Consider the following 23,944-nt stretch of genomic DNA (forward strand, 5'->3'; position numbering starts at 1 on the left):
ATATCATGTGAATTACTTACCTGACGTAGTAAAAGACGAGAACACAATGACCATGACCATGGCCATGGCCATGAAAAATGCCAACGACACAACACTAGCAACTTTCTCGGCAAGCAGAGTAGTGTTAAACATTATGGAAACCTTTAAACTTTGTCAGTTAAGATTTCCCCTTCAAACAAACTAGGCACTTAAATAAGGCTTATGCTAGATTCTATCACTAGTACAGATACAGAAATGATTTTTACAAATGTTACTATCCTTGAGGTGGCACGTCTTGCAGGAGTTCATTTTATAGATATATTTTTTATTTTTTATAGATATATCTGGTGGTGTAAAAGCTAGATGGCTGCCCCGAGAGACAACATGGATGAAGAAATGATGAATATTATCAACACCAGCACTTAATTTGCCGATGGTGACCAGCAGGATGTAGACGGGAGTCAATACCTGGCTCTTGAAGATAGCCAAGAAAAAATTGTGCAAGAAAATACAGGCGAGGTATATATATTTATATATATATTTGAATATTATATATATATATATATTTGAATATCTATCATCTATTATACATAGCCCTCTGGATCGACGACAACAACGGCGAAAAGCAAAAAAATTCGAGGCCCGAAAAAGCCATTGGAGGGGCGCTACATAATATCAGAATTCAATATCGAGATAGGCAAACCACTTGGTCCACACACAAGGAAATTCATGCAACACTGTGGGTGCCTTATAAGGGATAGACTTTCGATCAGTGCCCGTGAATGGAAGCAAAAGATCAACGAGCCTCATGTTAGTTTTGTCTCTGATCTTGATAAGAATTTAATTTGGGATGATATTCTTCAACATTTCACGTTACAAGCGGATGATTATGATGCTATCAACGATGATGAATTAAAGGAACTAGTTCGAAAGTGGGCTATGAATAAGATGGCCACACAATTTCAGACTTGGAAGAAATCCCTATACACAAAATACGTCAAGAAGAACATAACGCCCAATTTCAATACTAGTGGCCCACTCGCGAAGTTGAGGCCCTACTGGAATGATTTTGTATAGTACAAGACATCGGAAGAGGGTGAGGAACGGGTGAGAAGGAACCAAGAGAATGCCCGACAGAAGGTATACCACCATGGCATGGGATCTAGTGGCTACGCGACTGCCATTCCCAAGTGGGAAAAAATGGAAGTGGACATTCTTGCCAAGGGTATCACACCAGAATCACTCAATTGGCCCAAACGCGCGAAGAATTGTTTTTTCGCTCATGGGGAAGACTGGACCTAGAGACCGGGAAGCTGGTTCATGGCTCAAAACTCGAAAGAGCAACACAAAGATTATCTTATGCTCTACAAGCTAAAACTATTGATGCGTTCAGGCCCAATAGAGAGAAGGATGAACTGACGTATGCCCTCGGGACCGCTGAACACAGTGGCCGAACAAGAGGTTTAGGACGAAATATTTCTTGGGAGCATGGTTTTCCTAACGACAGAGATACCTACAGAAGCTGGCAGAGAAGGAAGGATGAGGATGCGGCGCGGATCAGCAGGTTGGAGGAATTGGTTCGTGAGTCACGGGAGGCGTTGCTTCAAGCACAGGAGCGCGAAAAAGACATGCAAGCTAGAATGCAGGACGAAATCATAAAGCAAGTGCAAATAGCAATGAGTGCCCAGAGGCAGGCATCAGATCCAGGAATGAACATTAATATTAGCCCCCCTGATCAGTTGAAAAGCAGCTGCGCTTCCATGGAGTTGCCAAATCAAGATGACGCAATGCTACGTTTCCCCGTGGATGACATCACTACACCGTTTACATCATGTGAGCTACATATTCCAAAATAGAATGCCACAATCATGGTGGCTCTCGGTGTTTTTTCTCCTCCAAATCCTACCAAAACACCAAGAATCCATGGGGCAAAAATACCACCTGGATATGTTAGCGTCTCAGTGGATAGAATTAACAAAGGTTTTAGTGACCTGCCTCTTGACATTCCAGGAGGTGATGGGGAGAAGACTCTAGGAGAAGCAGAGAAAATAGGTGCGGACAAAAGTGAATGAAACAATTTTTTCACAAAATTTCTATTGACATGCATGATTAATAATAACAATTTCTTATACCTAATTATTCTTTTTTGTAATCACACAGCAGGGCCTCCGCCAACCTAAGTCCAATTATTCAATCTCCAGATCATCATAGTGCTCCGAGCAATCAGGTGGCAACGCCACCGCCGCCGCCACCTCTAAGGAGGTCTCCAACGCCTCCAAGGAGGTCTCCAACGCCTCCAACGGCTGCCCCGCCTCCCTTGATGACTAAGAGAAAGCTAGCTCCTAAGAGGTCCACCCCGCAAACAAAGTCGTTGTCCCACCAGTCGGCAAAGAAGAAAGTCTCATCTAATCCAGTTATTCCCCAAAAACTGTCTTTCGAGAAAAGTGAAAAGGAATTAAAAGCTGTAGTAAAAAAAGATGTGGATAGTTTCTTCGAAAAAGTAAAAAAGCAACGAGAAGAGAGGGAGAACCCGGAGAAATCATACTTCTACCTACCTCCAGATCTTCTAAGAAAGAAGGTGGACCAGAAAAAGCGGGAATCTCAAAAGACCCGGCCAAAATCAGACTACGACCACTCTCTCACCAAGTCATTTGAGGCGGCGCAGAAAAAGACTAAACCAGGGAAAGGTGTTGCACAACTCGGACAACAATCGCTACAATCAGTCCCCCCTCTTGTCGTTCGTAATGAATATGGTTCGAGCTTAGACTTAGACATCGATTTTGAGGAGCTGGCTCGGTTTTACGAGGAAACTGGTTTGGACCTTGCCCAAGTGCTTGCTGAAGGACCATCTGCTCTAAAAGTGGATCCTTGGAAGAAATTTGAATGTGGAAAGAGTCTATACAACCCTGAGGCCTTAGGTGAACTAGGTACGTAAATGTACCTGCTAAACAAGTGGTACATGACGGCGTGTGAACGGGGAGAGGCCTTTATTACTGTTAGAGTTAGAAACCAACATTACTTCCGTGGCGATGACGTTATATATGTCGAGTTTGAAGAATTACACCAACTATGCCACCTGGACTCTCTCGACAAAAGTCTCATTAGCTGCTATTGTCTGTAAGTGTGATTATTTTCTACTATTAAAGTGTGTATATATAAAGCTACATGTATAGATATACATTATATATCCTCACACTATATTTTTATATATGTAGATATGAGATGACAGAACTCAGAAAGAGAAAGGATAATGATGTTGGTTTCGTTGATTCAAATATCGTATTCAAACACCCTAATCCCCCGCCTCAATGGAAAGCTGAACTCGAGAAAAATCTCATGAGGTTCTTAGTGAACCAACAAAACAAGGACATACTCTTCCCCTACAACTTCAAGTGAGTGTTAAATAATTAATGTCGATCATATGGACATTTGTTCAATTATTTGCTTACTAGCTAAGCTATCTCCCATATATATACATATATGTTGACTCTAGTTAATGTCGATCATATTTGTGTATAAAAACATATGCATCAATCACTGGATATTGATGGTCATCGATATAGCCAATAGTCGGTTGAGAATCTTAGACTCGTTAAGAAAAGAGCAAACAGAGTACCAAGACATGATAGATATTATCCAAGGGTAATATAGTCTCTCTAGCAACTATATATACCCGATCTCTTAACTGCAACAATTATTAAAGACCAAATTAATGTTTTATTTTATTGGGCGCAGTGTTTGGAAAAGTTTCATTGAGAATCACCACATGAAACATTGCAAAGCGTCACTGGATGTAATCGCACACAAAGTAAGTATTATCTACATTTATATATATATATATATAATTCAATTAACACCATGCATACTTTCAATTCACCGGATCTTTTTTCTCGTAAAAGTGGGTTCTGAGGCAAGAACAGGGGAACAACTACTGCGGATACTATGTTTGCGAGTTTATCAGGGCGTACACAAAAAGAACTCCTGAAGAGATCCTCAAAGTATGTTATATAAATATATTCATATATTCACAATTTCTTTTGTTGCTCATATATATAAGTAATCAAGTGACCAACACACACACACACACATATATATATTAATACTTTTCCTTTAACTTTTATTGAAGACTCTATGGTTGAAGGAAAAAGTCATACGACGTGACCAACTGAAAGCAAATTCAAGAGACCATAACAGGATTTCTTAATGACCAGGTCCTCAACCCCGCCGGCGAGTTCTACAATGACGTCAACGAAACATGGAAGCCAAACTAGATGGAGTGATTTTGTTATCCCAAGGATATGATAGAATATGCAATGCAACCTTTATTTGTAATATATATATATATATATATATATGCATATAATATGTGTGTGTGTATATATATACACACATACATACATATTATATGTACATAAAATAACGTACAATATATGTATATGCATGTAATATATACGTTAGTTTCATACTTTAGTTTGTAAAAAATGTTCAAACATTATAAACGTGTAGAATACGTATATTATTAGCAGCGTAGAATGCGTATTCGAAAACCTATTCGAAAACCAAAACAAATCATCAATTAAAAATAGAAACAGAAAAAAAGAAAAAAAGAGGAAACCTTTAGTCCCGGTTGGTAATACCAACCGGGACTAAAGGGCCGCCTCACGTGGCCAGGCCGGGAGGCCCTTTAGTCCCGGGCGCGAAACCGGGACTAAAGGATGGGACCTTTAGTCCCGATTTCGTACTCCCAGTTCCAAAACCGGGACTGAAGGCGGTTGAGAACCGGGAGTACAGCCCGTTTCTCCACTAGTGACGAGATCAATATAAAAGTTTACTGTATAATTTTAGGTTGTATAGATTTTTATTTTTTTATTAAAAAAATACAAATCCATTGCCTCACTGTCTTGGGCTGCAGGCCCATTTAACTCACGCACTACTACTAGGTCTCCATGACTCCGATGGACCAACTCTCATCCATGGAGAGAATTCCCTGAGAGCCATTATAAAAGATGGTGTTTCCCCGGTAGCCACCAGAAAAGTTCATGTTCCATCTATACCACCAGTTTGATTTTGTCGAGCCGTATGGACCACTGTCGTGGTTTGAGCTGTTTTAGTGCACGTGGCTGGCCCTTTTTGGATAATGGCCATTTTGCCCCTGCGTGGTCAATACATCTCGTGGCTCATAGCTGCTCGACTTCTCCTCCTCTCTTGCTCGCGACTTTCCCAGGAGCGCTCCTTTCCCGGCTCCGTCTCCACCGAAACCCTAGAACTAGCGGCGACAATAGAGGAGGCGGCGGCACGCGGGCGGCTGCGTCACGCGAGTTGCGACACGCGGGCGACTGCACGCGGGCTGCGGCGCCGGGCGGAGCATGGGAGGAGGCGGCGGCTCTAGGAAATCCCCCACCTCTGCACCCCCATCTTGAACTACAAGATGCTTTCGTGGCTTCTAGAGGGGTAAGTCTTCCCTTGTACTCCCACGATTGATTTTTGGTTTTAGTAGATTAGATGCGTTATCAAAGTTCGATCTCGGGTAGCTTCACCGATAAACTACATTTGTAGGATGGACCAAGAGTCGAGCTACAATATAGAAATAAGGATTATTTCTAGCAATACTCAGTGCCGATGGTTTAGCTTTAACAAAGTGGTAGATGCAGACAGGACGAATTTCAAAGATCTTGTTGATGAGATTGTGGAGAAGTACCCACCTCGTTTTAGAGAGGTAGTGAAAGTGTACTACTACTGTCCTATGTCTAAGTCCAACATTGTGGTCAGCACAGACCAAGAATTGGTTGCTACGTTTGCTAGGCATGTTGAAACCAAGTGCATTTACATGTCGATTGCTCATCACCTTTCTAGCTATGAGCCACCTAGTATACCAGATTGGGAAGATGTGCATCCTATATCCTTTAAAATCCCAAGCACACCTTCAATCTGTGATCCATGCCTTGCACAAATTAGCCAAGCCACATCTCAACCTTCCATTCAAGATGCTACTGAGACACATCCTTCTCAGCCAAATCCTGCCACTGAAATTGCTACTGAGACACATTCTTCTCAGTCAAATCCTACCACTGGAACTGCTGAGACACAACCTGAGGATGTTTACCTAATGAATCCTGAATCAGAGAATGAGCATGCTGGAGTTGATGAGGAGAACCTGTATAGTGATATGCTACCCTAGAAATACCCAGTCCCACTTGATGAGGAGAACCTAGGGACTGACTCTGAATGTGATGTTGATCATGAGGATATTGTACCTGACTGTGAGGGTTCTGATCCTGACTTTGACGATGACCCTGATGAGCCTATGACTAACAAAGTTCCAACTCACATCCCTGAAGTAGTGATTGACAAATATAACCCACCAATGGTTGTGGGTAGTATTTATCCCAACATAGCTACTTTTAAGTTTTCTTTAGCCACTCATGCTATAATAAATGAATTTGAGTATAACAATGAGAAAAGTAAATCAGGGAGAGTGAGGGCCTACTGCTCTACGAGAATTGATGTCTGCAAGTGGAGGATCCATGCTTCTACCATGGGTGACAATGTTATGGTCAAGGTAATGTGTACTAACTTATGTCTTTTTTCTGGTCCTTATAGTTATTTTATTAATAATGTTAATAATTCCTTTTTTTCTTGTGTTAGGTGAAGAGGAATCATTTTCCTCATGATTGCAATAGTACTAGAAGGAGTGTAATGTCAAGCATGCATCCAAGTTCTGGTGTTGTGAAATGGTGAAAGACTGGCTAGTGGATGACGCAACAGTTCATGCAACAGAACTACAGAGAATGATCAAGGATAAATTCAAGGTACTTGTGCCATACAAAAGGGTTTATTATGGTAGACAGCTTGCCATTGACCAATTGTAGGGAAAGTGGGGATCAAGTTTTGACAATTTGTTCAGATTCAAGGAGCAAATAGAATCATCTAGTCTAGGAAGTTTTGTAGCGATTGATCATCATACTATAGGTGACAAGATCAGGTTCAATAGGTTATTCTTTGTAATGAAACCATGCATAGATGGGTTTCTCAATGGTTGTTGACCTTATTTGGCAGTTGATAGTACATTTCTTACAGGAAGGTTTAGGGGACAGTTATGCATAGCTTGTGCAGTGGACGGATATAGTTGGATGTATCCAGTAGCTGTAGGCATGATAGATTCAGAGACCAATGACAATTGGATTTAGTTTATGCAAAGGCTTTGGGAAGCAATAGGGACCCCTGCTGGTTTGACATTTTCTACAGACTGTGGCCAAGTAGTCATGGCTGGTGTCACTGAAGTCTTCCCAACAGCAGAACACAGAGAATGTATGTGGCATTTGGTCAAAAATTTCAAGAAAAGATAGACTGAGAAAGTATTTGATGACCATTTGTGGGCTGCTGCTTATTCTTGGAATGCATACTGGTTTGACAGAAACTACCTTGCCATGGCAGAGGCAAAACCAGAGGCTATGGAATATTTGAAGCAGAATCACAAGAAGCTATGGACCAGGAGTTAGTTTCCCACATGTAGCAAGGTTGACTATGTAACAAACAACCTTGCTAAGAGCTTTAATAATTGGATCAAGGATGACAAGGCATTGCACCTAGATGACCTAATGGATAGGATCAGGCAGAAGTTGATGGTTAAGTGGAACAATAGAAGAAAAATTGCAATGTAGATGGATGGTACTATACTTGCACCAATCTTGAAGAAGTTGAAAGAGGAAAGTAGGAACAACTGACATGGAAGTAATTAGTGGATCAGATGGGGAGATTTTAGATATGCAGAGGTGTGTGCCAAAGCTAGGACTGGATTCAGATATGTTGTAAATTTAGAGGACAAGACTTGCACCAGTAGGACTTGGCAGCTGTCTGGGAAGCCTTGTAAACATGCATTGGCCTTCATCAATTCAATCAGGAATGAGAAGATTCAAAATTATGTGGACAACTATTTCTCAGTTCAAAAGTTCAGATCTACTTATGAGGGCATCATTCTTGCTATTCCTGGCAAAGATATGTGGCCAAAATTAAATCATGGCTTCTTCATGCATCCTCCTCTGCTGATATCCTATGGCGGAACCGCCTAATCTAATGCCTCCCCGGAGTGCTTGTCTTCCATTAGACATTAAGCACCCAAGGGAGAACACCAAATTACTCTGTTCCGTCGAGCACACCCCAGGGGAGAACCCAAAAATCTACATTTTTGCCATCAGGATCACGAATGAGAGAATAAAGCTTACATCATTCTTAACCATTTCTTACATCACTGGTAATACAACATCAGAGTATAATAGTTATGGTATAACAGCGAAATGTAATTATATTATCAGAGTATAGGATTTATTATTTATAATAGCGGAACATGAACATGTTATCAGAGTTATGAACAATTTAATTCAACAGCGGAATATAAACAGGTTATCAGAATTACAGCAGAAATAAATATCTATTCATGACATGATGAAGCATTGATATGTAAACTATGACAATAGATTATAAACTTTTATTTATAAAAACATTTAGTGAGAGTTATAAATAACGACTATGATCGCAGCGTAAAGAAATTCTCTCTGAGCCCACCAGGAGAAATCCACATACAAAGGTCAGCTTTAGCGTCCACCTGTCACCTGCAATAGGGGAATAAAACCCCGAGCACTCAATTGTACTCAGCAAGACTTACCCGACATGAGAAAAGAAAAGACTCCAAGGATATGCAAGGCTATCTGGCTTGTGGGTTTATTGCCTTTGTAGGAAGCAATACTAAGCGTGCGTCCTTATATTCAATTTTTATTAATAGCCGCATTGGTTCATTAACTAACTATTCTATGTAAGCACCTATGCTACATTCAAGCAGGTGGTAAGCAATCGGATTTCCTTCTTTCATCTTCTTTCATCTTTTAGTTCTTACTACGGTGCTAGGCACGAAACAAGCCATACCGACTCGGTGGCGATTTGTGAATCAATGTCTCCAGCTGGGTACCCCAAAAACACACGTCCCGCTTGTACATAAGGCACAAGCAGGACCAATCCATCACCCTCCTATCCTGGGGTCCTAGCCTCCTAGGTCCCCGTCCAAACTAGGACTCCAAGCCCCCACCTCTAAGTCCTGGACTCAGTACGGTGCAAGGACCTCCTTCACCAAAACAAAACCCTAACAGCCAGTCCAAAAAGAGCCGAAACCCACAACAAGAGAGCAACAAGTCTTCCAAGCGCCCATACACAAGTATGTGCTCGGGATAATAAATTTGTGACTTGCCTCGATGGCTTATGCAACGACCGGTCCTTAACCGACATAGATAGGAAAAACAGTGTAACCAAGCCATGCCCCGCGTCCACGGTGACACAACCTCTTACACCCACCAATACCCAAACCATATCCCTGTCCGGTCACCATTTTTCCTTTCCACAATTTATATTTTCCAAGTGATAATGATATAGCAACATATTTCCTATATCTCACGAGTGATAGGCAATCAATCGACTTCTACCGGTTCCTGTAGCATAGCAATCTACCTGATCCTGTCATACTAGTAAGACTCATAGGATAAAGATATATATATGCAAGTGGATTTCATTCAACTCCTTAAAACTTAATGCACAAATATAATTTAAACTGCAGAAAAGTTGGGGTTATGCACCAGGGCTTGTCTGGGTAATATATATTAAAAAGTTAGTATCTACATCGTCAGATCATCCACCATCTAAATAGAAAGCCCGTCGCATCATCTCCTGGGGAGACTACCATCACACCATCTTCGAATTCTCAATCATCCTTCAATTGATCTGTTGATCCATCATCGTACCTATATGATATGCATTGATGCAAATGCATAGATCTAAATAATCAACGATAGCCGAAATACTTAGAAATCTGATTACATCTCATAAGCTAACAAGATAGCTCTAACGCTGATCTACATATCCATGTTGTCGAATAAGGCATTACTTCCCAATAATTGTTTTAGTTATACAATTTCACGGTGTTTAATTATTCCATCCTATCGATTTAATCCTTATTCAAAATAGGACATCATTACCTACCTAGCAAACTAATTATTCTAGAGCCACAAAAATTACAATAAGTATCTAATATTGCTAGGAACCTACTATAGAAATTTTAGATCCAACACTATTACTAATTTACCTTGGAAATTCCTACAAGTTCTCCTTTTAACAATATTAAGCACCTTAATTTAATTATATAGCTTCCAAGAATATCATCAAACTATGTGAACAAAATATACTAACAGGTAAATCATGATTTTAGGAACTCAACAAAACTAGTTTGGCATTTTTATGACTTTTCTATGATTTATTATGAATTTTACAAGTTCCCTGTTTTTGATAAAATAAAAAGACTAAGAAAAGGAAAAAGGACCGCTTGGGCTAACACTAGCCCAGCTCGGCCCATGCGCGCGGCGGCAACAAGCGCGGGCGGCACAGTCGACCCAACGCACGGCGGATGGCCCAGGCGGAAGGGACCGACCGGCCCAACGAGCGCGTGGCACCAGGACCAGGGGCAGGCGGCGCGGGCAGCGGCCTAGGCGTAGGCGGACCAAGCCGGCGGCGCAAGTAGGCCGGCCCACGCGGCCAGGGCACGGAGAGGGTGCATAGTTATGCGAAAAGGACCCTGCATTTTTACCAATTTGACCCGCAGTCTCTACTACACTATTCCTGTTAATCACGTTTATCACTCCTAGGCCCTTACTGTTATCTCTATTCACAAATTTACGTCCTCACCTTCTCACCTTCTCCTCTTCACAAAAGCAGAGCACCGCAGGGGAATCCGGCCGGTGGTGATTCGGCACGGAGGCGGTCAGCTACGGTTGGCCGGCAGCCAGGAGGCGCACCCAGCATGGATGACGGCGGAGGCGGCGCATGGAGCAGTGGACCAGTGCGGCAGTGGCTTCGCACGCGCACGTGGAGAACCAAGCGACGACGGCGGGAGAAGTGGCCCGGCGGCCCGACGACAGCGCAATAGGCGCGATAGGAGGTGGTGAGGTGCTGTGGCCATCTTGGCCGTAGACACGGGCGGTCACGGCCTGGCCAGCGCTCAGCAGTGGCGAAGGGGAGGGGACACCGGCGTTGCACACAGAGGAGCGGAGAGCAGGGGAGAGGAGGAGTAGTGTCGCGGCACGGGGAAGAAGCAACGGTCTAGTGCGGGAATAGAGGGGCGGTGCTTGCTCGGGTGCAGGATGGCGAGGGAGAGCAGAGAGCGGGCGAAGCTGCGTGCGGGGAGGGCCGATACCGGTGGCACGAGGCAGATGAGCAGCACGTGTGGGACCGTGGGACAGCAACCGGCAACAGCGGCCAGGTGCAGCGGTAGGGCTACGCTCGGGGCAACGACGAGCATAGCCCTAGAGGGTACGCCGACACGTGGGCACGAGGGAAGTGGCACTGACAGTTATAGGAATGGCGCGGAAGTGGAGCACTACGGTGCAGCGCGGCTACTGGCAGCAGCGGCTCCCCACGTGGATGGCGGTGGAAGGGGAAGAGATGCAGCACAAGGCCCCAGTGGGTGCTACTGAGTGATGCTCTGGTGGTAGGGGCACCGCACAAGACAGGCAGAGGAGGCAATCGAGCGAGAGAGCAAGGAGGGTGAGCCGGAGTTGGGACGCCACCCATCGGCAGCAGAGAAGAAAAAGAAAGGAGGAGACGAAGAACTTGGCCGTGTCCGATAGAGACAAGGTAGGCCAAGACAAGCAAGACAGGCAAGACAAGTAAGGTCAGCGAGCAGAGAGCAAGTGAGCAGCGGCTCGGGATAGACAGATAAGACCAGTAAGGCAGACAGAGGCCATAGGAAAAACAAGGAGACGCATGCAGGCTCGTCATCAATTTCAAGCACGATGAGGGGAGTAGGACGGGATGCCACAACGCGGCCAGTAGCGGTAGGCAAGACAAGGCCGCTGCCACATAAATAGAAAAGGAGGAAAACAAGAGTGTTCGGCCAACTTTCATTAATGCAGGAACAGCATGGCAGCAGCAAGGACGACACATATTTCACGCGCTAAGGCACGACAATGGTTTTATGTAATTATTTTACACAAAACAAATCGCCATAAATAACGCTTTAAAATATAATTTCTGATTTTTACCGTTGAGGCAAAAAGCTGATTTTTAAAATTTAAAATCTGAGACAATCATTTCGGAAATTTTTCTTAGGGCTAAATCATGGTGCTAAACAAGCTCGTAACACCAGAGGTGTTACAACCAATCCCCTTAAAAAGAATCTCGTCCCGAGATTGGAAGCAAGAACCAAAAGAGGGAAAATATGATTACACTCCGTAGATTAGGGATTACACGACTTCGAATACTAAACCACACAGGGATGTAGGGATACATGGTTCAGAGCAACCTAGTACAACCACGACTTAATCTAGAAGTCGAGATAGACAAGGACAATGGAGAAACAACAAGATAATGAGTATCCAAAACATGGTGTAGGCCAAACAAATCCAGAAACAGTCGATTGAGAAGTAAAACATCATGAACCCTAAGATTGACTAACCCAAAGGGAACTTAAACTTCTTCGATGAACCGAATCCATTCTTCTCCTCAGATTACACCATCACCTCAGACTGATAATCCTAGCTTCACAATGTCGACTAGATTTCGTAACTCTACTCCGAAGGCGAGGGGAATGAGGATGAAGAAGAAGAGCAAGGACCAAGGGTATCTTATAGTGCCGAACGGAGGTGGGTGCAACATCGGAAGTAGAGGCGACAGGGATGGGATACACAGACGGTTCATGCTGTGAAGATAAGGTTGGACATGGTGTGCCTCCTATGCAAGCGGCAGAGGGGGAAATAAAGGAGAGGAGAGGGGAAGGGGTCCGCTCGACGAGGCAGGCGTGCGGCCGACCATGTTCACAAAAGAAGAAAGAAGGGAGGGGGAAGGGGGTCTGATACAAGGGATGAGGTGTGGGAGTCGAGAGCCGACCGAACGCTAGGAAAAAGGAAAAGCGCACAGTGCACAAGGACAGCGAGTGTGGCACGATGCCGCGGCCACGCAAAAATGGAGTGCTAATGGACCCGGCACAGACGGCGTCCGTAGGGCACGTAGCGAAAATAACCCAGCAAGTGTAGCGCGGTCAACTAAACATAGGGCTAGGGACATGACGTCCACTCAGGCTTTTCCAAGCACTCCCTACTACCTGAGGCTAACTCTTTCCCTAGTGTTCTTCTTTCCTTCCCTTCCTCGACCACATATGTCTTTCATGCAAACTAAGACCATGTCATACTTTCTTCAAAACCACCTCCTCTTGCTTACCTTGAGAGAACACTATGTCATCAACCTGTTGTGGATTTTCCGTTTGAACACCTGAACATTTTCAAGGAGAATATTTGTAGCAAAAGTGGTATGGCGGTGTAACGTGGTAAAGGTACTTGGTTAACAACCTCGATACCAGTGCGTGTCGAGTAGTGTCACCATGTGGTAGCTATTCCACTAGGGAGCCCTCAGGTTTCAGTTGTGGCACTATAAGCTATTAACCAGGCAACTATTACCAACTTACACTGCCATGAAGGCAGTGGGGTCATAGACCACAAAATAAAGGGAGTATTGCAAGGGAAAATTCAAACAACAAAGGTTCTCTTCACAACAAGGGACAAGGAATTCAAATTCAACGGTGGATTTGTTTTAAAGAGATTCAAGTGTTCTACTGGAAATATCCACAATTAGTCAATACAGCGTCCAATGTTCTCCAATCACGACTGGTTTGCTGATATCTGAATAGCAACTTCTCTTGTATCCCGCTTAATATCGCCTTGAAAACTTTAAGCACGTCTACTGAGACCTAAAGGCAGATGGACGCAATCAACACGGCAAAATAACACAATGCATATTCCAATGGTCTTATACGGGTACATCGTACAGGCATTCAGACTCCCATCCATGACACAACATTCACCTTCCCTACGTCGGACGATTCCAACAACTATGGACGACAACAACGGCAAGAGTACAATACCAAAGACAGCGACGAACAACACTACTACTATGGGTACAGCATCCTAAGGCAACTAATCTACTCTAGACCACACATCTTCATTCCTAGGCTCGACAGATTCTTCTACCGACTAGGCTATGGATCTGCATCTTCTCGTGGCAATGGCTGAGTGAGAAGAACCAAGGGCTCAACTTCTGACACTTCCGAGGGTGGAGGTGTAGGCGGCACTGCAACACCAGTTCTCCTTCTTTCTGGTGGGTGGATATGGATCCCTTCCAAGATCGAGGCATCCTGCCTTTCAGTAGCCAGCGTCCTCCGCTTGGCCCTAGGTGACAAGATAGGCCTCCCGTAGCTGATGGGACATGCCAATCTTCAGCCTCCTTCAAGGCTTCTGACATGGCTAGTCTCCTGGCTCTCAGCAGCTGCCAGCACTGGCATGCGCTTCAACTAAGCTGCACCTAGAGCATCCTTGGAGAAGATCTCGGCTTCCTCAGCGCTATGGAGGTAGATCCTCAGTTCCAAGGCTTGCTAGTCATACTGCTCATCCAAAGCAAGCAGGTACGCTGGTCAAGTGCACCACGGTTGGACTGTCCTCTTACACATCTCCACCCTTGCAAAGCCTCCATGCGAGCCCTCCATGCCCGCTGATTCTTATCCAAAGGTGGAAAGAACCTCGTGGGGGTACAGGCAATGGGCTCTTCATAGATCTGGCAGAGGTATCGCAAGGCTTTGTGGGCCACAACCTGGTAGGTGTCGATGAAGCTAAACCCGGTTGTGGTCACACTCCAGGCTTCAATGTGGTCAGAGGAACTCTTCACCCTTCCCAATGTAGACGGTAACCTCACACCGCTCGGTGCCATGCTCCTCATACTCATGGCCCTCATACTCAGGACGATCTTTGACTCTGAGCTTTTGTAGGGTGGCATGTAGGATTCTAGGAAAACCCTCAATATTCAGGCAGTAACTACTAACCCAGGCTCCTGCCATCCCTGGCGGTGGTGGTGAGGAAGGCTGAGCGAAAAGCTGGCTTAAAGAAAAAGCTAAGCGAGATAAAGTGCGCCGAGTGGTGGTACCAAGGGCTAAGTTAGGCTCTGCTTATAAAGGCGGAGCTTTCAGTGGTCCTGGCGCGGTCCACCAGGGTTCCCACGCGGGGCACTATGAATGAATCGACCAAATTCCGTGCGTTCGAGGCGAGCGACGTGCGATGCCATTACTGACTAGTATGACTGTAGGGCAGGTGTCCGACAAGAACGTAGAACAGGGGTACAGGGAGATGTGGGTCACGACAGGCGTGAACCATGGGCGAAAGCGGAGCACGAAGCCATAGTGCAGACCTAACTCTGAAACAAAAATGAGCCAGTCGTGCACAATACGACACGCGTGACACCTATGTATGGCGTATCTGCAAGCCATACAGCACAACAATGCACAAACAGGATATGCATGAATGTATGTCCTATACATCCTTTCACTGTTGCCAACATATAGGACAACCGTTCTCAAATTTTTGGCACATCGTTCTCTCCCTATAACTAGTCGATACTATCGGACTATGCTCGAGTTAGTGTACCTGTAGAAAACTTGATTAAGCCTACCTAAGTCAGTAGAGTGCCATCTATCCTGGATACATAACCATAATAATAGGGCTACTTATATAACTTCGCATGCAAACGTCCTATTCTTTTGAAAAGAATTTATTATCAAATTTTATTTTAGAAAATGTTTTCAAAGCTTTATTTCCTCATTTATTCTCTGATACCACCTGTGGCGCAACCACCTAATCTAATGCCTCCCAGGAGTGCTCGTCTTTCATTAGACACTAAGCACCTAAGGGAGAACACCAAATTACTCGGTTCCGTTGAGCACACCCTAGGGGAGAACCCAAAAATCCATATTTATGCCATCAGGATCACGAATGAGAGAATAAAACTTACATCATTCTTAACCATTTCTTACATCACTGGTAATACAACACCAGAGTATAATAGTTATGGTATAACAGTAAAATGTAATCATATTATCAGAGTATATGATTTATTATTTATAATAACGGAACATGAACATGTTATCAGAGTTATGAACAATTTAATTCAACAGCGGAATATAAACAGGTTATCAGAATTACAGTGGAAATAAATATCTATTCATGACATGATGAAGCATTCATATGTAAACTATGACAATAGATTATAAACTTTCATTTATAAAAATATTTAGTGAGAGTTATAAATAACGACTATGATCGCAGCGTAAAGGAAATTCTCTCTGAGCCCACTAGGAGGAATCCACACACAAAGGTCAGCTTTAGCGTCCACCTGTCACCTACAACAGGGGAATAAAACCCCGAGTACTCAATTGTACTCAGCAAGACTTACCCGACAGGAGAAAAGAAAAGACTCCAAGGATATGCAAGGCTATCTGGCTTGTGGGTTTATTGTCTTTGTAGGAAGCATTACTAAGCATGCGTCCTTATATTCAATTTTTATTAATAGCCGCATTGGTTCATTAACTAACTATTCTATATAAGCACATATGCTACATTCAAGCAGGTGGTAAGCAATCGGATTTCCTTTTTTCATCTTCTTTCATCTTTCAGTTCTTACTACGGTGCTAGGCACGAAACAAGCCATACCGACTCGGCGGCGATTTGCGAATCAATGTTTCCAGCTGGGTACCCCGAAAACATACGCCCCGCTTGTACACAAGGCACAAGTAGGACCAATCCATCACCCTCCTATCCTGGGGTCCTAGGTCCCCGTCTAAACTGGGACTCCAAGCCCCCGCCTCTAAATCCCGGACTCAGTACGGTGCAAGGACCTCCTCCACCAAAACAAAACCCTGACAGTCGGTCCGAAAAGAGCCGGAACCCACGACAAGAGAGCAACAAGTCTTCCAAGCGTCCATACACAAGTATGTGCTCAGGATAATAAATCTATGACTTGCCTCGATGGCTTATACAACGACCGGTCCTTAACCGGCACAGACAGGAAAAACAGTGTAGATCATGATTTTAGGAACTCAACAAAACTGGTTTGGCATTTTTATGACTTTTCTATGATTTATTATGAATTTTACAAGTTCCCTGTTTTTGATAAAATAAAAAGACTAAGAAAAGGAAAAAGGACCACTTGGGCTAACACTAGCCCAGCTCGGCCCATGCGCGCGGCGGCAACAAGCACGGGCGGCACAGCCGACCCAACGCACGGCGGACGGCCCAGGCGCCAGGGACTGACCGGCCCAACGAGCGCGCGGCACCAGGCCTAGGGGCAGGCGGCGCGGGCAGCGGCCTAGGCGCAGGCGGACCAAGCCGGCGGCGCAAGCAGGCCGGCCCACGCGGCCAGGGCACGGAGAGGGTGCGTAGTTATGCGAAAAGGACCCTGCATTTTTACCAATTTGACCCGCAGTCTCGACTACACTATTCCTGTTAATCACGTTTATCACTCCTAGGCCCTTACTGTTATCTCTATTCACAAATTTACGTCCTCACCTTCTCACCTTCTCCCCTTCACAAAAGCAGAGAACTGCAGGGGAATCTGGCCGGCGGTGATCTGGCCAGCGGTGATTCGGCACGGAGGCGGTCAGCTACGGCTGGCCGGTAGCCAGGAGGCGCACGCAACACGGACGATGGCGGAGGCAGCGCGTGGAGCAGTGGACCAGTGCGGCCGTGGCTTCGCACGCGCACGCACAGAACCGAGCGACGACGGCGGGAGAAGCGGCCCAGTGGCCCGGCGACAGCACAGTAGGCGCGATAGGAGGTGGTGAGGTGCTGCGGCCGTCTCGGCCGCAGACAGTGGACGGTCATAGCCTAGCCGGCGCTCAGCGGTGGCGAAGGGGAGGGGACACCGACGTTGCACACAGAGGAGCGGAGAGCAGGGGAGAGGAGGAGCAGCGCCGCGGCACGGGGAAGAAGCAACGATCCAGTGTGGGAATGCAGGGGCGGCGCTTGCTCGGGTGCAGGATGGCGTGGGAGAGCAGAGAGCGGGCGAAGCTGTGCGCGGGTCGGGGGTCGCTCACGGGGAGGGCCGGTACCGGCGGCGCGAGGCGGATGAGCAGCGCGCGCGGGACCGTGGGACAGCAACTGGCAATGGCGGCCAGGTGCAGCGGCAAGGCGGCGCTCGGGGCAACGGTGGGCGCAGCCCTGGCGGGTACGCCGACGTGCGGGCACAGGGGAAGCGGCGCTGACAGCTGCAGGAATGGCGCGGCAGTGGAGCACTGCAGCGCGGCGCGGCTGCCGGCGGCAGCGGCTCCCCACGTGGATGGCGGCGGAAGGGGAAGAGATGCAGCACAAGGCCTCGGTGGGCGCTGCTGAGCGATGCTCTGGTGGCAGGGGCGCCGCGCGAGACAAGTAGAGGAGGGAGTCGAGCGAGAGAGCAAGGAGGGCGAGCCGGAGTTGGGACGCCTCCCATCGGCAGCAGAGAAGAAAAAGAAAGGAGGAGACGGAGAACTCGGCCACGTCCGACAGAGACAACAAGGTAGGCCGAGACAAGCAAGACAGGCAAGGCAAGCAAGGTCAGAGAGCAGAGAGCAAGTGAGCAGCGGCTCGGGACAGACAAACAAGATCAGTAAGGCAGACAGAGGCCACAGGAAAAACAAGGAGATGCGTGCAGGCTCGTCATCAATTTCAAGCACGATGAGGGGAGCAGGACGGGATGGCACAACGCGGCCAGTAGCGGCAAGCAAGAACAAGGCCGCAGCCACAGAAATAGAAAAGGAAGAAAACCAGAGTGTTCGGCCAACTTTCATTAATGCAGGAACAGCGTGGCAGCAGCAAGGACGACACATATTTCACGCGCTAAGGCACGGCAATGGTGTTATGTAATTATTTTACGCAAAACAAATCGCCACAAATAACACTTTAAAATATAATTTTTGATTTTTACCGTTGACGCGAAAAGCTGGTTTTAAAATTTTAAAATCTGAGACAATCGTTTCGGAAATTTTTCTTAGGCCTAAATCTTGGTGCTAAACAAGCATGTAACACCAGAGGTGTTACATATCCACATCTGGTAGGAGAAAAAAAAATAGAAGGTTCAAGGCAGCCATAAAAGGTGGAAGAGGGAACAAGGGTAGGAACCAGTGCCTCGTATGTGGACAATATGGCGCATACTTGGAAAAATGAGGATCCAGCTGACATTGAGGCTATGAAGTTAGAGAGGTATGTAACCATATTTATGTATGTACTGCTATGTATGTATGTTCTACCATCACAAATATGACTACGAAAGCTGACTACAATTGTAAAAATGACAGGGGAGAGCCAAAGAAGAAGAAGAAGGTAGCACCAACCCCTACATGTACAACAGAGACTAGCATTGTGCCATTCACTGCCCCTAGAATGACATTTTCAGCAACATTGAGCATTTCAACATCAGTCCCTAGGCCCAACAAAAGGAAGAGAAAGTCCCCCTCTGTGACTCAATCATCTACTGCATCTATCAAGTAAGACATTCCTCTATGTTGCTTGTTGTGAAGGAAACATAACATTTCTAAACTAAATGTTCTTGCTGGACCAAAAGATCAGGGACAGGCTCCAATCAGGTGGACCCAATTCCATTGCCCATGTTGCTACCTTCTCCATATGAAACAACAACACAGGAAAAAGCACCAGAGAAGGAGAAATCTGCAGTAGGGAAGAAGAGAACAACACAAGTGAACAAGAAGGCAGCATCAGTCAAGAAGAAGGCAGCAGAGAAGGAAGCTGACAAGAACACTAGTTCTCCGGCCATGGGAACTAGGAGCAAGGTGCAGAGTTCTCCATCCAGCCCTGCAATGGAAACTAGGAGCAAGAGACAGTTGCTGATATAACCTGAAAGTTCTTGCAACCATTTTGGAGTGATTTTGGTATGTTAGTTGCATGTATGACCAAAACTATAATAGTGTGGTCCAACGTGATGCCTGTGAAATGGTTATTTGACCAAAACTCTACTATGGTCCAACTTCTCTTGGCCTAAAATAGCTGTGACTAAACCTATGTGGTTAATGGGTGATCAGAACTATGTTGCCTTCTTATTGGCTTGTTGAAATCTGTGAGCATATTTTTGTGATATTGGCTTGCTAAAATCTGACCATGTTTCTATGATAAATTTCTGTGATAATGGCTGAAATCTGTGAGCTTATTGCCTTATTTATTGGCTGTGCTAGACATGCTGCAGCCTGCAGCTGCTGCTGGGCAGGTGCCAAGGCACTACAGCAGCGAGCCCAAGGCTGCGCACAGCCACAGCAGCCAGCCCAGCAGCAAAACCAACAGCCGATCAGGCTTCCGTCGCTCTTTTTTTTAATGGAAAAGAGGTGTCGATGGTGGCAAAAAAGGAAGCAGCAAAATTTTCCAATCCATGTTCATTAAGGGGTACTTTGGACATTGAGGGTTCCTGTTAGGACCTGTTACAGGCAAAGTTCACGGCGGTGGCTTGGAGGGGATGAAATTTGTGAACTGATGGTGACAAGGAAGATGAAATTTTTCGGTGTCGTACAAGGAAGTTGCTCCATGAGAATTCTCTCTCATCCATGGACATCAGAGGCACGCACCGCCGCCAGCCTCCTCCAGCACTGGTCCCAAGCTCCCAGTGCCGCGCCGCTGCCAGCGCCCGGGCGGCCGGCCCCAGCGCCGCGTCGCTGACTTGCCTCCAATGCTTGGCCCCAGCACTGCGTAGAGCCCAACGCCGCGCCGCCGCTCTCCGCAGCTCCGCTTCCTCGCCGGCTGATAGCCGTCGGTGTTCATCCTATTGATTTTCCGATGTGCTTTGGGACACGTTCCAAGCAGCATCCCGTCGTACGGATCCGTGTACCCCTTTTCTCCCTGAAGATTTCCCATGACCCAACCACGCCTCAAGCCTCGGCATCTTTCAGTTAACCTGGAGCCCCGCATCAGTGTCATCAGTCCACAGCCAGCGTAACCAACCAAGCCTCCAACCAACTCCCCCCCTGAACTGGAACAAGGCAAGCAGGACCATCGCCATCCCACTTGCGTTCTTGCCTTGCCTTGCCTTCTCCCCGCGAGATTCCTCAGCCGCCCCGCCCTTATAAGCCACGGCAACCGCGAGCCCCGGACGCAACCGCAGCAGGGCGTTGGGACTTGGGTGAGTGAGTGAGACTGGGAGAGCAGCAGCAGCAGCAGTAGCCGCACTGAACTTCCCTTCTTTTCCTTGTGGTTCGGCGCCGCGCGAGGGAGGCACAGCAGCAGCAGCAAGCAATGCCGCGCCGACAGAGGGCGCGCAGCAGCGAGGAGCTCAAGGCGGAGGACTTCGTCGACTCGGTGCTCAACTTCGGCGGCGGCGGCGGGGGAGACGAGGATGACGAGGAGAAGGACAAGGAGGACGGCGGGGACGCCCAGCCGGCGGCGGAGTTCAAGTCCAAGAACCTGGAGGCCGAGCGCAAGAGGCGCGGCAAGCTCAACCGCAACATCCTCGACCTCAGGTCCGTCGTGCCGAACATCACCAAGGTACGTACTTGACTGATCAATCACGGCCACCATGATTCCTCTTCCTCCCCCCACCCCCATGACCCCATCAGTGATGCACGCATTCAGTTAGTCGCCGCGCCGCCCTTAGCGCGCCGCTGCGTTGCCCATAGCACGCCGCAGCCGCGCCCTAGTCCTAGCTGCAGCCGACCCCTTGATGCCGCCTACCACGGTGCCGCCGAGCTCGTCGGCGCCCTTACTGCCTGTGCGGCCCGCCGGCACCCCTTGCCAGGCTTAGCCTGCAGGGCTGCCGCCTGGCGCCCACTGCTGTCTATCTGCCTCAGTAGCTCAGTCCTGCAGTGCAGGTTATGGAGGACGGGGTGGTATGTCTCCGCGTTGTTGTGTTCTATTTTTAGATAATCGTATATTATACATTAACTGATTTGTTCTTCAAATTCATATTCAGAGATTTTTTTTTACCTCTTGGATAGTTGGATTTTTACTCTTGTTTAGTTGGTGTTTGTTGAATTAATAGATTATATTAAGTTGATATGGACATCTTCTAATGATAGATACTATCTTCAATCAACCATATATTAGACATTCATGTGCGGCCGAATGACGATATTAAAAAAAATTATGCCCCACCTAAAATTCCTACAATTGTTTTCTGAAACAACCGCGAACCAGTGAAGAACTGAAGATGAAGCTTTCTTTTGTTTCTCTCAGTCTGAATTCCGTTGTCCTGGAATACATGCTGAACTCCTCAGCCACCCAACCTGATATGTTTCTCTGCTGGTGGTGCAGATGAGCAAGGAGTCCACCCTATCGGACGCTATCGATCACATCAAGAAGCTCCAGAACCAGGTCCTTGAGCTGCAACGCCAGCTCGCCGACTCGCCTGGAGAGGCCTGGGAGAAGCAGGGCAGCGCGTCGTGTTCTGAATCCTTCACTGCCACTGAAAACATGCCGTATCAGGTAATCGCTGCTGTTATGAGTTGATACTGCAAGCATGGTTTAGCTAGTTCAAGGATAATTTTAGGGAAATATTAAACATCAGGATTAGTTGCTGTGCATCTTTGGAACTGAAAATTCAGAACATTTCATAGAAGGTTTGGTTACTCAATTTCATCATAATTTTCGGATGCATTGAACCGAACCTTAACAACTAGAAAAGCCCTGAAATCTTCTTTGAACGAATGAGAGCAGAATAGTTCAACTAGGTAAAGGAGAAATGTTATGATAGCATTGGACTTCAGGATCAATGTTGTGCTTCTTTTGGAACTGAAAACTAATAGAGCTACTCAGCTTCATCACGATTTTGGATTTTTGGGAGACACTAATTTAGTACCTTTCAATAGCTGACTATCCCCAGCAGATGCTTGAATCGGTACAATTCAAATTTCATCAAATTGACTCTTGTTTATTCGATTATTAGTATAAAATTATTAACTTCAACTATCAAACTATCATGTACTGAAAGGTTAAGCTCTGAAATTTCTTAGAATGAGTGAGATCAGAAACCTGAAATCACTGGATGTCTGTTTTGAAGCTGAACGTTTAGCCGTGATGTACTATTGATCCCTCACAGACTCACTGTGCCATACATCTGTGCAGGGTCAAATCGAGCTGGTTCCTCTGGGGCCATACAAATACCACCTCAGGATCTTCTGCAAGAAGACCAGCGTCTTCACCAAGGTGCTGGAAGCGCTCTACAGCTACAACGCGCAGGTCACCAGCCTGAACACGATAACGTTCTATGGCTACGCCGAGAGCGTCTTCACCATTGAGGTGTACTGTTTGCAAAAGACGCTTTTACTGATCTGCTAGATTTGCCACCGAGAGTTCTCTAACTATCAAATCTGTTCTTGTCCCCTGTATATGTGTAGGTTAAAGGCGAGCAGGATGTTGTGATGGTGGAGCTAAGGAGCCTCTTATCCAACATTGTGGAGGTTCCAAGCAACTGAGATTCCGATAGCAGTAGCTCATAGAGCTCACATGTTTCAGTGCAGAAATCTGACTTTCGAGTTTGGACGAAGAACTCTAGTGGTAAAGTGTCTTTGTAGGCAGTGTAACAAGAGTACATGTCAAACTGGTAAAACTGACGGATAAAAGACTGGGTTTTGCGTTGAACACATAGCACAGTTGGCCTTATGAGTTCCATGAAAGGAATGAACTTGTGATTGTGAACAAATTTACAGTTCCTCTTCATTGTCATCTATCTTTGTGGCCACTTCCGTTAAACCTGAAATCTGTTTGCACTGTTAGTACTATCTACTGACCCATGTACGCAGCAAGGGGCGATCAGATGCTGTATTGTGCTGATTTCAGCTCCCATAAAAAAGCAAGGCAATCATGAAAACCTGTTAATGATTCCAAGTTCAGAGCAATCTGTTACAGAAAGATCTACTGTTTCGTTCGCAAACAAAAAGAAAGATCTACTTTTTTTTTTTGAACATGGGCCCAGTTTAGATCCGAAAAATTTGGCAAAATGAGCACCGTAGCGTTTTCGTTGTTATTTGGCAATTAGTGTCCAATCATAATCTAATTAGGCTTAAAAGATTCGTCTCGTGAATTTCGTCTAAACTGTGTAATTAGTTTTATTTTTTATTTATATTTAATACTTTATGCATGCGTCC

The 23,944-nt window shown here is 46.0% G+C and overlaps 1 protein-coding gene across 3 annotated transcripts; it reads left to right on the forward strand.

Annotated features, from left to right (window-relative positions):
• Window positions 1-6,768: 6,768 nt before the first annotated feature.
• Window positions 6,769-23,755, forward strand: LOC136542432 (transcription factor UDT1-like). 3 transcript variants are annotated; one of them, XM_066534861.1, is made up of 6 exons: window positions 6,769-6,788; window positions 19,160-19,348; window positions 19,426-21,347; window positions 22,113-22,283; window positions 22,923-23,096; window positions 23,195-23,755. In XM_066534861.1, exons 3-6 carry the CDS (start codon window positions 21,099-21,101, stop codon window positions 23,270-23,272), a joined length of 672 nt encoding a protein of 223 aa, XP_066390958.1. In that variant the 5' UTR covers window positions 6,769-6,788; window positions 19,160-19,348; window positions 19,426-21,098; the 3' UTR covers window positions 23,273-23,755. The 3 variants fall into 3 exon arrangements, with proteins under 3 accessions (XP_066390958.1, XP_066390957.1, XP_066390959.1); XM_066534860.1 differs by lacking the exon at window positions 6,769-6,788 and adding an exon at window positions 19,011-19,064; XM_066534862.1 differs by lacking the exon at window positions 6,769-6,788 and adding an exon at window positions 19,011-19,064 and having other exon boundaries at window positions 19,431-21,347.
• Window positions 23,756-23,944: the final 189 nt, after the last annotated feature.

The sequence above is a fragment of the Miscanthus floridulus genome, chromosome 3, assembly GCF_019320115.1.
Source record: "Miscanthus floridulus cultivar M001 chromosome 3, ASM1932011v1, whole genome shotgun sequence".
NCBI classification, from domain to species: domain Eukaryota; kingdom Viridiplantae; phylum Streptophyta; class Magnoliopsida; order Poales; family Poaceae; genus Miscanthus; species Miscanthus floridulus.